General features: G+C 43.6%; 1 protein-coding gene across 2 annotated transcripts; it reads left to right on the top strand.

Annotated features, from left to right (window-relative positions):
- Window positions 1-2,492: 2,492 nt before the first annotated feature.
- c1qtnf6b (C1q and TNF related 6b) lies at window positions 2,493-11,141 on the top strand. 2 transcript variants are annotated; one of them, XM_035183577.2, is made up of 3 exons: window positions 2,493-2,599; window positions 6,602-6,794; window positions 8,864-11,141. In XM_035183577.2, exons 2-3 carry the CDS (start codon window positions 6,614-6,616, stop codon window positions 9,409-9,411), a joined length of 729 nt encoding a protein of 242 aa, XP_035039468.1. In that variant the 5' UTR covers window positions 2,493-2,599; window positions 6,602-6,613; the 3' UTR covers window positions 9,412-11,141. The 2 variants fall into 2 exon arrangements, with proteins under 2 accessions (XP_035039468.1, XP_047200539.1); XM_047344583.1 differs by lacking the exon at window positions 2,493-2,599 and adding an exon at window positions 2,612-2,756.
- The last annotated feature ends 2,663 nt before the right edge of the window (window positions 11,142-13,804 follow it).

The following is a 13,804-nucleotide window of genomic DNA, read 5'->3' on the forward strand; positions in this document are numbered from 1 at the left end:
AATGCAAACTGCTGCTATTTCTGCTGCAACACACAGATCAACACACAGATCAACACACAGGTCAACACACAGATCAACACACAGGTCAACACACAGATCAACACACAGATCAACACACAGGTCACAAGTCAATATATTCACTGCATAGGTCGGTCATAAAACATTCTCAGACATGAACTCCAGATAATACTGTGCAGACATGAGTCGACCAAGAACCCAGCGGGAGATTCTCAGTTCTCACGTTCACACGGTGCAGGAAGAACAGGACGTCTTCGTTGGATTCTTCTCCGGGTTCTGATTCCTCTTGTTCATCCTGACATGTTTGTTTGTTCGCTTCTCCAGTTTTTTGCGTCTGTCGTCTGTCGCCGTGTCGGGAGAATATCTGACTGAGCCCGGAGAATTCACCACGAGCAAGTGAGCGTCTTGTCGAACATTCACCCGGTTTGCGGTGAATTCTCTGGGCTCAGTCAGACCTTCTCTTCTCAGGAAAAAAAAGTCTATCCGAAGCTCCTGAGGGTTGCATTCTCACAAACAGCCCCTCTGGGTCATTTCAGGAGAAACTCTGGCGTTCGGTCTGAAAACAGCTCAATTGTTGTTAAATTTAGTTGAAGAATCAGTGCAGAGGTAATTTACAGAACTTGTAGGAGTCTTGACGTCTGCGGGGCCTCGGGGGAGCGTCTCACGCTCTTATCCGTCAGGACATTTTGTCCTCATTACAGAAGTACAAGTTCTTTTACCTCACACATGAGATTTCATTATTATTCTTTGTGTGTTTGCTCCACTTTGTCATTTCACCTCTGAGCAGAGCGAGCCGACAGGAAACAGACCGAGCAGAACACGACCGGGACGCAGCCGGGGGGGTGAGAGGAGGGCAGCCGAGGTAACGGAGACCGAGGAGAGGGAGGGATTTAAAAGCGGCACAAAGAGAGATTATGGAAAATTTAAGAGAGGAACTTTACAGATGTGCAGAGTTTAAACCGAAGAAAAGAGACAGCGACAGGAACACGGTCAGGTCAAGTCATGACATCATCCCTGAGTTGCTTCCAGGACGAACGACCCTGGACTGGAACGTGTTGCAGGAATTTACTGAGGCAGCTGAAGTGCAGCGGAACAAATAATCTTCATTGGACACTTTTAAACCGTCACAGCCTCACGGCACAAGCTGGCTCCGGGCCGAGGCTGCTGGGGGGGGGGGGCTTTGTTCCAGATCACAGGGGTCTGCTTGTCAAAGGGAAATCCCCTCCTCCCCCCCCCCCAGTTCATGTTTTATTATTCTGTTTTACCTGGGGGGTTTTTACTTTACGATTCCTCTCTACTGCGGTTTATTTAGTCGTACATTTCCCAGATTACCTTTCAACAAGTTGTACTATACCGAATGTACTGTGGATTGAATATGAGTATATATATATATGTAGCATTATATACTCATATTCTTTTTGTTTACCATGTATATTTGCCTGTAAACATAGAAACAGTCACTCAGTCGTCCTGTGCCACTGCTCTTTACTCAAGTATATTTCTATACAAACAACTTCTGTTGTGAAAGGTGTATATTATGTATATATTATGTATTTTTCATTTATTTATTTGTTCTGTTGCATTTTTAATCTTTATTCTCTTCTCTTCCGGGTGAGGGAACGATAAAGTTTGATCTTTTCTTATCTTATCCCGTCTTATCTTATCCTGACTTCTTATCTTATCTTTTCTTATCTTTTCTTTTCTTATCTTATCTTATCATCGCTGTTAAAACCTTTTCATTTCCAGTCTATGGTTAAAACGCAGACCTCTACCAAGGCCCAACAGAAAACTGTGCATGAGACCGCCCGTGACACCCCTGAGTCAGATCCCCGTCTGCAGCGTTCACCGCAGTAACATCTGCTGAGGAGCAGTCACACGTCTGAGTGGTGTTACCCTGTATTTACAGAGGAGACATTTATGTGGAGCGTGTAAAACATTAACTTTAACAAGCAGATGTGTTTTGTTTTCTCTTTTTCTCATTCTTCACTCTGCGATAAGATGTTTCTGTACAGCCAGAGACGGAGGATGAGATGACAGGTTTATTCAGATGACGGATATGAAGGAAGATGTGCAGCAGGGTGTGAGTCAAGGACTTCAGTGGGGGGTTATGGGAGGTGAAGTGGAATGTGCAGAAGTGGAAGGTATGGGACTGATTCAAGGAGAAGAAGAAGAAAAGAGTCAGAGAGATGGAAACTTCTGTGATAGGATGAATAAAACTCCCATTAGTCTGGACTCTGTGCAGGAGCAGTGATGGATGTGGAGTTTGAGGATGGATGGATGGACGGAGGAGGAACAGAGGCACAGGAGGAGAAGGCAGGAAGGGAGGTGAGGAGATGAAGGACATTGTGGAGGGAGTATGGGGAGAGAGACTGACTTTTTGATGTGTGTGTGTGTGTGTGTGTGTAAAGACAGAGAGGGAGGGAAGGAGTGTGTATGGAAGAGAGGGATTGAGAGAGAGAGGGAGAGAGGGAGAGAGAGAGAGAGAGAGAGAGAGAGAGAGAGAGAGAGAGGTTTAGTTCCTCCTCTGAGGCTGACACCAGCAGTCTGTCCTCCTCTTCCTCCGCTGCAGAGACTCCAGCAGGTAAGAAAAGCCTCCTGCACACACCGTGACCCTGTGACAGACACTTTCTGACGACATGTCCCGCTGCTCTGCGGGACAATAACAGACCGGAGGTGTAAAGGGAAAGAGAGAGAGAGAGAGGGAGGAGAAGAAGAAGGAGGAGAAGAAGAAGGAGAAGGTGAAGGAGAGGAAACACCCGTGCGTGCAGAGACGTGCAGGATTCTAGAAGTTATTCACAAGTCGCCAACTCAGCAGCAGTGTGTGTGTGTGTGTGTTATTAAGTTGCATGCACGTTTTTATCGGTACGTGCACGATGTTTGTGTGCGTGTGCGTGTGCATGTTGTGTGTTTTCAGTCGTGCGCGCGCGGTTTATCCGGACTGCAGGCGCGTGCCAAACTGATGCTCTGGCTCTGTTGTAGACGTGGCTCCCTCAATGATTTCATTATGACTCTGTTGTTGCACGTGTGTGTGTGTGTGTGTGAGAGAGAGAGTGTGTGTTTGTCTGTGTGTGAGAGAGAGAGAGAGAGAGAGTGTGTGTGTCTGTGTTCAGTTCATTATCGGTGTGTTATCAGGATCATGGTGCAAATTGTGCTTGTTGCTGTGAGGGGTGTTGATGAGGTCGAACTTTATTTAACCCACATTCAAAAGAACTGAAACACAATCTCAGGTCACATCGAATCAAACTTTGAAATCATTTAGTGTGATTTGTATTTACCAGAATGTTCTGTTCTCTTGTGTTGATGCTTTGGAGCTGAAGTTAGAAAACTTTGTGTTCATCCTTCCTGGTTTATCCGAAGTGAAGTCGATGTTTGTCATACAACAAAACTGAATTTGCTTTATCACTGTTCACGTGTGTGGCTCATATATAAGTTTGAATGATTTGTGGATTCAGAGTCTGTTAAGCTGCCTACACCCAAGTTCACAACTTTTCAAAAATAACAGCTCTGGGATTCAGCTGGATATAAAGCAACAGAACCAACGTTGTGCTTTTACTTTGTAGACAAATTGCCAAAGAGGAAGTGATTTTATGAATCTTGAGATCTGTTCCATACGGTGAAATACAAATAATCAAGTTATGAAAATGATCTGGCGGCAGTTTTGGTCTTAGGTCCGCCAGTTGCCAACCGCTGCTGTGGCTTACACAAGGACATAGAAGAAGACTCAACTTTAGATATATAAAGATAAGTTTATGAATATTGAACTTGCCCTTGGACACTGCACTTCCTTTGTCTCTTGACAACACACAAGCCAAGTGTGAAGCCGATGAGATGAACAGTTCTCGAGATATTCCTTCCACACACAAACAGGCAGAGACGCATTTATTCTCATAGTTGTGCGTTAATATTGTGTGATCCTCCGATTGCTCCAAATTGATTGCCCCCAGATTAACTTGTAGAACAAACTGTAACTGTGCCTTAAAGGTGCTATATGAATAAAGTTCATTATTTTATCAGGGTGAGAAACGAACAAACTAACCCACATGTGGCACATCCACCTTGTGTTGAAGCGCTGAACACGCTGTGTCTAAGCATGTTTGACAGATGACAGAAATCCGCGTGTCAGCATTAGGAGTTGATACGGGGGAAAACAGCTTCGTGCCAGATATTTCATAACGTGGAGAATCAGCAGATGTTTTCTGCTTGAGTTCTTTTTGGCAAGAAACACAAGATAGTATAACTGTCCCCTTCCCTTTATAATGTATTTAAGTTTCTGACAAAGTTGAAACACTCAATGAAAATTATATTACAGCCGTATAGCTTCTATTATTTAATGTTCACAGTCCTCAGTGTCAAATGGATGGAACATAAATCAGTGCGTTTCTTAGTGAGGTTTCATAATAGTCTCAGCGCTCAGCAGCGGAGCTCAGCAGCTTGTTTGTGTCTCATGGGAGCACAATTACATCAGCACTTTGAAAGTTTGAAAGTTATTATAATAAACGTATCATCAGCTTCTTTTAAAACCTGTCTGTTGTTTTTAAATATGTCTTTAGGGTGTCTCTGTGTAAATGTGCGACTGATCTGGGGAGAACAGCATTTTTCTTCCAGCGTTTATTATGGAAGTCACAATAAATCAAAAACTCTGGGTCTATCAGCTAACGTGCTCACAACACAGACCGTAAAGATGGATGACACATCTCCACTTCCTCCCACGACCCAGAAATGAACCTAATTACAAACTTTGACTTGTCCCAACTCCCAACATGGAGGAGACAAGATTTGTCTGTTGTTGCAGTCATTGCAAATTAACAGCGATATGAGGATCGAGTAAATAAATTGAAATTAATGATAGAACTGTTTCCTCTGACAGTGAAGCCGTTTCAAACTGTTATGGTAATGTTTTATCATCGGTAGCTGGAGAGAAATATGGAGTTTCATTTTCTCCGAGTCAAGCTTCATCCATCATCTCGCATCGTGTCCACGTTCATCCATCACTGTAAAAGCTTCAGGGACTCTCTCCCTTATCTCTCCCAGCCTTCTCTCCGCTGTTTACTTTAATTTTTCAGCTTCAGCTTTCTTATCCAGCCTTTTGTTTTTCGTTCTCTCTTCACTGTAGATCTCTTCTCAGATGATTTATGTCGGCATGTGGGAAACTGGAAGTCAAGACGCTTAACGTGGGGATTGATGACAGGAAGCTGAGGGAGACAGGAATGAGTTTATTGATAAAGTTGAATGAGGGAAAAAAGTCAAATTCATGTTTTAGTATTGTTTTGTACAAGTGATACTTGTTTTTAAACTCTTAAAACAAGCTCAATAAACTGGGGCTTGTGTGTGTGTGTGTGTGTGTGTGTGTGGTGTGTGTGTGTGTGTGTGTGGTGTGTGTGTGTGTGTGCGGTGCGTGTGTGTGTGTGTGTGTGTGAAAGGTCATATACATGTTTTTTACATCGCTCTATTCGAAACCTCTGGATCCCACATATGACGACTATGGTTTAGTTCTTCAGTGAATAAATGAAAGGAAACTCAAGGACTTCCCTCAAATGACCTGTATTACAGTTTTAAGGTGTTTTAAGTCTGTTGGTTGTAATTTCCTTTTTCGGTATGAAAGCTTTTCTCTTGATCCGACATGTGGAATGAAGGATTTCCCACATTTTCTACAAACCTTTCAACAGCTGCCAGAGAATAAATGTGATGAATTTATGCCTATTAAGAATGAAAGTGACGATAGCTGGCTAACACGTCTTGGCTGCGTTGCACTTTGATATACTGAGACAGCTGTTGCTGCAGAAACTTGCGTCTCTGCTACTTTTACGATGGATTTTCCTGACGGACTAAACACGGGCACAAAATCACGAGTCTTCCATCAACGTCTGGGATTTGCTGCCAGTGTTTTAAACTCCTGAGTTGAGGTAACCCTCACAATCAAACATGTTTATTCTGGAAATATCTTGACACTTGGCCAGTTTTCCACAGGAATGTGATAAGATACACAACTAACTAACACAAAAATGTTGGTTTTGGTTTCGTGGCTTTTCATTCTGCAGCTTGTCGGACGTTCCCTCTGGAGAAAAGACAGAACCTCATCTTATTCACGAGTGCAGCGTCCGTTGTAAACCTGCCTGTTTGGAATGACAACACCGGCAGACAGGCGCTTGATCGTCAAGTTGAACTTAGAGACTTTGGAGGCGGGGACAGTGGCTGATGATCCCTTCCTTCGATTGGTCCATTTGATTCCACTCCAGTCCATCGCATAGCTGATCATCTAACAGATTTAAAGACCAAATGAAACCATGGTGGCAGCTTTCTTTCTAAATCTGAAAAAGTGACCTGAGTGCAGTAATTGAGCCGCAGCAAATAAAGACTCAGTCTGAAGAACCTTGTAGCTGAGCTGCTGCACAAAGAGCCGTTCACCTGTTTATTCAAAGTCCAGTGAAGCTCGACTGTGTTCGTTGTTACATGATGAGATTCAGAGTCACACAGATCCATACGAGTCACAAGCCTTCCTTCGCTTTATCTTGATATGAATGTTCAATTTAACATTCTTCTCCTTTAACTTTTACACGTTCCTCTTCTCTCCTCCCCCTCTCAGGTTGTGACAACCATGTTGGTTTTGTGCCTGAGGCTGCTGCTGCTCCTCCCCCTGGTTTGCTGTGTCTCCTCCCCCTCTCGACCCCCGTCCAGACTCTGCAGACGGTGCTGCGACCACATCGAGCCGTCACCGGCCACCGGCCAGTACCAGGTGCCAGAGGTCCGCACGGTCATCAACATGACCATCCTCAAAGGTGACTAACTAACCGAGGGAATCAGCAGGTCATGAACCCCACCTCCTCCATGTTGCTTAGGAAGTTCTTATCACGCTGGCATTTGTTCAAGTAATAATTCTTCTGATAAATTTGGGTTTAATTATGATTATTTAATGCAATAAAAACATAACGATTGACAGCCGACACTGACTCGTGATTGGTTGCAGGGGTGCATGAGTGGCACCTTGATAATTACTGCACAGACTCTAAAGGGTGTCACCAGCACAAGATACAGTGAAAAGAAAAGGAGCTGCATCGTCCGTCTGTATGTACAGTCAACGAGAAGCCCGACTGCAGGTGTGCACGTCTGTGTGATTATTTATTTGTTTTTGTCTCAAGTTTGCATTGAAACCTCTGGGAAAAGAGAAAGAGGCAGATGAGCGTGACAAGGGATTAAATAGACAATGGTTTTCGACAGCTACACAGTCGGAGTGGGAGAGTTTTTGTGAGAACATGTGTTTTGAATTTCGGCGACGTCGCAGCCAGCTTCCATCTGATGAGTCATCGCTCTATTGATTAATCTGCTGGTTCTTTGATAAGTGAACATGCCAAGTCTGTCCTGACCCACCAGCAACCCCCGGAACCAGTCCAACTGCTGGACTGCAAACAAAAGAAATATCCTTCTGTTTCTCTCTCTCTCTCTCACTCACACACACACACACACACACACACACACACACACACACACACACACACACACACACACACACACACACACACACCAGATACTAGCACGTACATAGTTTGGGTTAATTAAGGCTTTGTTATACCACAGAGGAACAATGAAAGTTTCCAGCAAAAGAACTTGGGTCCAAGTTTTAATTTCTTGGACACAGTTGGTTTCCCAAAAATACTTTCCACTGAGCCACAAACTCACTGCACCAGGTCGTACAAAAAAATCAGACCAATGCATTTGAAGTCCTGGTTGAAGAAGGATTAACTCTCCAAAAACTTATCACATTACATCACATGTCATTGACTTCCACTTAGTGCATTCATTATTTATGAGGTGGCCATTCGGGGTTCAGCATCTTGCCCGAGGACACTTCGGCATGCAGATGGGGAAGACTGGAATCGAACCTCTGACCTTCTGGTATAAAAATACAGTAGTTTCCACTGTGGTATAAAAATAGTTTGTTGGCACAGTGTTGATGCAAACGAGATCCAGTTGAAGAAAGACACACGCTCCAAACTCCACCAGCAACTTTATTTATGATCCCTGAATGTTTGAGTGATTGTAGGAACCACGAAGTAACTTCTCTAAAAGTGGACACTTGAGTTTTAGTCTTGCAAAGACTGAGCGGGAGGAAGAAGAGACCTGCGGAGTCACCAAGCGGCCACGTGTGCTGCTGTTGTCTGACTTCAGGACGAAGGATCAGTTCCATATATGGCCGTGAGAGCAGAGGTGGCTGCTGAGCTGCTGTTTGTGGAAAGAGTCTCCTTTTAGGTTTTTGTGTGGGCAGACAGATCACTGTGTGTGTGTGTGTGTGTGTGTGTGTGTGTGTGTGTGTGTGTGTGTGTGTGGGGGGATCTGTTGGTTGACTCAGCCTGGGCTGCGCTCATGTCCTGCCTGAAGGGAACAAAGCTGCCTCCTAGAAACAGCAACAGAGATTTGACAAAAGATTCATATGTCATCCCTCAAATAAAATTGTCACTTCCAACAGTTTCAATAAGCTGCAAAGTTTCTCAGTTTATTGTCGAGGGAATGTTTTCATAGCTCTGAGGGATTTTTTTTTTTTTTTATACAGCTGCTTCATTGAGATATGAGGCTGAAGTTTAAGAAGTGTCACTTGAGTGGGTGGACGTTGGCTCAGTAATCATGTTGTCAGGTCATATATGAAATTTAAAACCCAGACGAGACAACGTGTTGAGCTGTTGTCAGGAAACATATTGTAAACAAGAGGCGAGCAAATAATAATTTCCACCAAATACTACCAAAATATCTCAGATACGAAAACTGCCATCTTGTCCCAAAGACATAATTTGGAGCGTTAACCTCTGATGTTTCTGTCTGCACCACTCATCTGCGTTTCCTCTTTTCTTCTCAGGGGACAAAGGAGACAGGGGAGATAAAGGTACACCTGGGAAACCCGGTCTGGAGGGCACCGCCGGCTACCGAGGACCCATGGGCTCTAAGGGCAGCAAGGGCCAGGCGGGTTCCCCCGGTGACGCCTGCAAGATCCCTCACTCCTCCTTCTCCGTGGGACGTCGAAAGGCCCTGCACAGCGTGGACTACTACCAGGCGCTGGTGTTCGACACCGTGTTCGTCAACCTGGACGAGCACTTCAACATGTTCAAGGGCAAGTTCTACTGCTACGTGCCGGGGATCTACTTGTTCAACATCAACATCCACACCTGGAACTTCAAGGAGACCTACCTGCACCTGATGCACAACGACAAGGAGCAGGTGATCCTGTACGCGCAGCCCAGCGAGAGGTCCATCATGCAGAGTCAGAGCGTGATGCTGAACCTGGCGCTGAACGACGAGGTGTGGGTACGACTCTACAAGCGGGAGCGGGAGAACGCCGTGTACAGCGACGACGTGGATGTTTACATCACCTTCAATGGATACCTGGTGGCGCCGAGCATCCAGTGAAAACGTGGGAATAACGAGCAGATTGGCAAAAAGCTCTGGGTCGGATTATTTACTCGTTGTTTTTTTTTTTTGGCCGTGGATTCTATTTTGTCCCAAGACAGAAGAACTTAACAGGACATTACAAGTTTGGTGCTTTTTTCCTCTCAGCCTGGAAAGGAACATACTTAAACATGGACTTCCCATAAAACATATTAGAATCAAAAGGAGCAATAATTAAGAGAAAAGGTAACGAAGCACACGATGAGGAAAGAATGTTGAATCACTTCCTTACAACTTCCTTACAGAAATACAATTTTGTTCAAAGCCCAACATTTTTCCTCCTTCTGTGCTGAGCTGCTTCTCCTCTTACATCAGGGACTTTGTGTAAAGTTCTTTCACTTGTCAGGAATCATAAATCTGTGCAATCGTTTTTATATTTGTGCTAAGATGAGCAGTGAGATTGAAATGTGTTTGCAGAGGCTGCTGTCGTACATGCAGCACGTTTCCTTGGTGCCTTTCAGAAGAACAATTTAAAGGGTCAGTTCACTCCTCCTCACTTATCCTGACAGAGTGTGGCCAAGCAAATAGTTTAAATTGATGTTATATAATAATTTATCCACTGCAGGAGATTTTAAAAACGTTCCCTCACAGGCCCACGACCTCAGAGGCTTGTAAATGAGCTAATTGGATGGAATATGGTGTCGGATCAAGTTGAATTATTTCTATAAATTAGTATTTGAAACATATAAGACATTAATGTGGTTTCAATGACTTTAAATTTCTCCCTATGATATTTCTATTAAGTCTTATGTCGCCCTTGAGTGTCTTTAGCATCAGATGCAACGTTTACCTCTAGAACCTGTTCGTTGTCATGATGTTCTCGTTCGTCCTCCACGAGCAGAAGGTGATTTGTTATTTTTACCAGGGGGGTGGTCCCGGTGGTCTCGATGCCTGTAAACTCACAATCAATGGTATCTGCTGAGTTTGTGCTGAATCCTTCCTGCCTGATGAAGACAGTAAAATCTTTATGGATGGCCACCAACCACCAACCCATTGATTAGTGTTGGGTACTTAAGGTCACAGACCAAATTACGTTAGAACAACAGAGCATCGATTCAGGTTAAACTGATCAGGAAGAGAGCAAGTTAGATCATCCGGGTGAGAGACGGAGTCGACTCTATGAAGAGCGTTAACACGAGCAACGCTACATTTCTGTAATTGGAGGAAATGTGTGTTTACGCTTTTCAAAAATGGAACCGCACAAAGAAAGTGAAAAAAGAAAACTGGATCCGTCCTTTGGTCCAGATCCGTCTCAACGATGCTGATCCTGAATCTCAGACAAAATCCCCGATGTATGAAACTAAAAAACTAATTTGACATTGAGACCGTTTCGAAAGTTGCCTTAAAATAATTTGGTGCCATTTTTTGAACTGACCCTTTAAACATGAACATTTCCTAACATATCAAAAAATAATAAAAACAACTGTGGTGCTTTATTATCAGATGCAGAAATGCATTATGGTTCTTGATGATGAAATGTCATGTATTGTCACAGACGTCAAACTGCAGAGCAGTGTATGTAAATAGTTGTATGATAGCTCATGTCTGTGCGAACACTTAATGCTGTTGGGGCTGGACTGTGTGTGTTTGTGTTTTTATTTCTCCTTCACAGAGTCTTTGCTCTGCATCACTCAACATCCTCAAGACACTTGATTAGAAGAAATTAAAGGTTTTCATCATTTTTCAAAGAACCAGGAGCCTGTTTCTGCCAATCACACGTCACACAGCACACGGTCACTGTCATTACTCCTTTCCTGACGCCACAGTGCAGGAGTTGGCTCACCATTGAGCCGGGAAATGTTTTTTTGTGATTTAACCTTTAAAAACTGGCCAATAAACAAACAAACTGGAAGAAAGAGAGAAGCATCCGTCAGTGGCCGAGCCTCCGCAGCGAGCCAGCTCCATCTGCTCGGCCACATCTCTCCCATTAGCTGTAATACCGTCCTCGGGGAGTTTGTGCTGGAGGGAAAGCAGACTGCAGTGTTATAAATACTTTAAGCTCTGAGTGGAGATCTGAGAAGCTCTGCAGGGAAACAAGGCAGGACAGAACTCAACAGCTTCCTGGATCATCAGCTCAGACCAGGGGGGGTGTTCCAACATGCACAGTAGGAGAGATGTTAGTTCAGATGAGAACTGATTCAGTTCACTTCATCATATATGTACAAGTCGGTCAAAGGAAATGATTCTTTTTGGTTTGGTCTAGTTCAGGTTGGTCTGACTTAGTTCTGTCATTTGAACAGAACATTTAAACATTGGTTTGAAAAGTAGAATAACAGTAGAGAGAATACTTCAGCAAGGCCCAACAGTTTTCAGCAAGATCCATGAATTATTCCCTGAGAAAAGAGGGAAATGTTAAATGTTCCATGATTTCCTGACACATACTACATCCTTTAACCGAGTTTTATCTTATTTTTGTGTAATCTTGATCGCAAAGAAACAAACAGAGGTGAAAACATAACCTCCTTTGAGCTAAAGATGCTTTATGATCAAAGTTTCCAGCTCCAAACACTTTACACAAACTGTATTCACGCTCACTTTGTTGCCCATTAAAAATAACTGCACACACTTACCCTCCCAGTCAGTTGCAACAATCAGCTCATTTAACTCCACTTTTACAGGAACGATGAAAGCCAGCGGACGGATGAGGCAGTTTCACTGTAAAATCCACCTCTAATTATCCCCGCTGAGCGTTAAACACTGTTAAACACAACCAAAACCAACAGACTGACGGTTTAACACTGTTCAACGCTGACTAACAAAGAGACGGGAGAATAAAGTCGTGGGCTCTGACTCGGTGCTCATTAATGTATATATGTAAATTCTTTAGTTTTTCAGAGGTTGCAGAGTTGACAGATTTGCATTATCGCTCAAAGTTTTCATCACTTTCTACAATGAACGTCAAAAAAAGCTATTTTCTTCACGACTCTTTTTTAAAACATGAAAAATCTCTGGATGAGACTTTTGTCGTCAGTGTGTCCCAAGAAGAAAACAACAATCGGATAATATGTGTGTTGCAGTGACAGTTTCCAAACACTGAGAACAGTGAATCTGAGAACACTCAGGGGTCCTGACCCCCCCGACGGTGCAGAAACACAGGTGGTCCCTTCTCTTCCTCCCACCTTCGCCTGTGAGCAGTCCTGATGATGGATGTCTGACAGGTTGAAGCTGGAGGCTTCAGCTGCAGCTTGAACTCCTCACCGCTGCATTGTCTACATACTGTGGCTTCTATTAGTTAAGGCTAAGTATGTGGGGGTCACTCACGGATACAATTACACCAAATCACAGTCTGCACACATGTTTGCAACAGCTGAAAAAGAATTGGAAGATACAAAAAATGCACGATATTTCTCATCAGTTTTTCACGTCTCCGAGACAAAACGTAAAAATCAGACCCTCTAATAGTTAGAACACAAATTCTCTGACACATAACATTACGTTTCATTATGAGCAGATAAAAACAGGAACAGTCAGAAAGACGAGTTGTGATGATGTCATTACGTTTGTGTCTCAAAACCGAAAGAAAGTACAATGTTCAAATAACTTTAATGCAGTATTTTGGACGTTTCTATATTTAGAAATAATTTATTATGTTTTATGTGTTTATTTATCAAAATGTATTTTACACAATTTCAGTACTTTTATCATTTATCAATGTTTATTGACTCATAAAACCTTTTAGCTTAGGCTGCACAAAGATTAGTGATGTGAAGATACTCAGAGAAATGACACCACAAGAAGTAAAACTACAGATGTAGACACTGGCGGATCATTTTCTACTGTAGAGGTCACAGGTCGTGCATTTGTCTTCTTCTTGAACGTGGTTTCTCACGGAACTACAGCCCGACTCTCTCTCTACTCACAGACCTGCAGGAGAAGGCTGGAGACTAGACCTGGTTAACAAGAGCCACCTGTTGAACGGAGGAGGTGCAAGTGGAAAACAGAGCAGGAGACGTTAAAGAGGAAAAGCAGCAGAAAGTCTGATCTTTTCTAATGAACCAAAACTAACATCTTAATACCGATAGTCTGTAAAAACCACGGATGGGCTGGGGGTCAGAAGATTTACAGTTGAGCAGATAGAGACAGTATCAGCGCAGCTTCGTGAGGCCTCCTGCATTCCAGCTCCGCACTTATGTAACTGATGCAGAGGGGAAATTGGAGGGCGGGGCCGGCGTGGCAGGGGAGGGTAATGATGACTGGATGTTATGAGCCTATGAAGACAGTTTAAAGGCTGTTTAATTTAGGTTGGGGGTTGAAGGCCGAGCCTCGAGGCTGACAGTTGTTCTCAGGGTTCGACTAAACCGAAACCTTTTTTCTCGCAGATTAGAAACAGGAAGCGGCGCCGAGTTCTGAGGTG

This window comes from Hippoglossus stenolepis, chromosome 2 (assembly GCF_022539355.2).
Source record: "Hippoglossus stenolepis isolate QCI-W04-F060 chromosome 2, HSTE1.2, whole genome shotgun sequence".
NCBI lineage: Eukaryota > Metazoa > Chordata > Actinopteri > Pleuronectiformes > Pleuronectidae > Hippoglossus > Hippoglossus stenolepis.

What these genes read in the sequence shown, in the direction of transcription:
- c1qtnf6b (XM_035183577.2), top strand. Translation starts at nt 6,614, where the DNA reads ATGTTGGTTTTGTGCCTGAGGCTGCTGCTGCTCCTCCCCCTGGTTTGC. An exon ending in CAACATGACCATCCTCAAAG is followed by an intron (nt 6,795 to 8,863) that starts GTGACTAACTAA and finishes TTTTCTTCTCAG; the next exon opens with GGGACAAAGGAGACAGGGGA.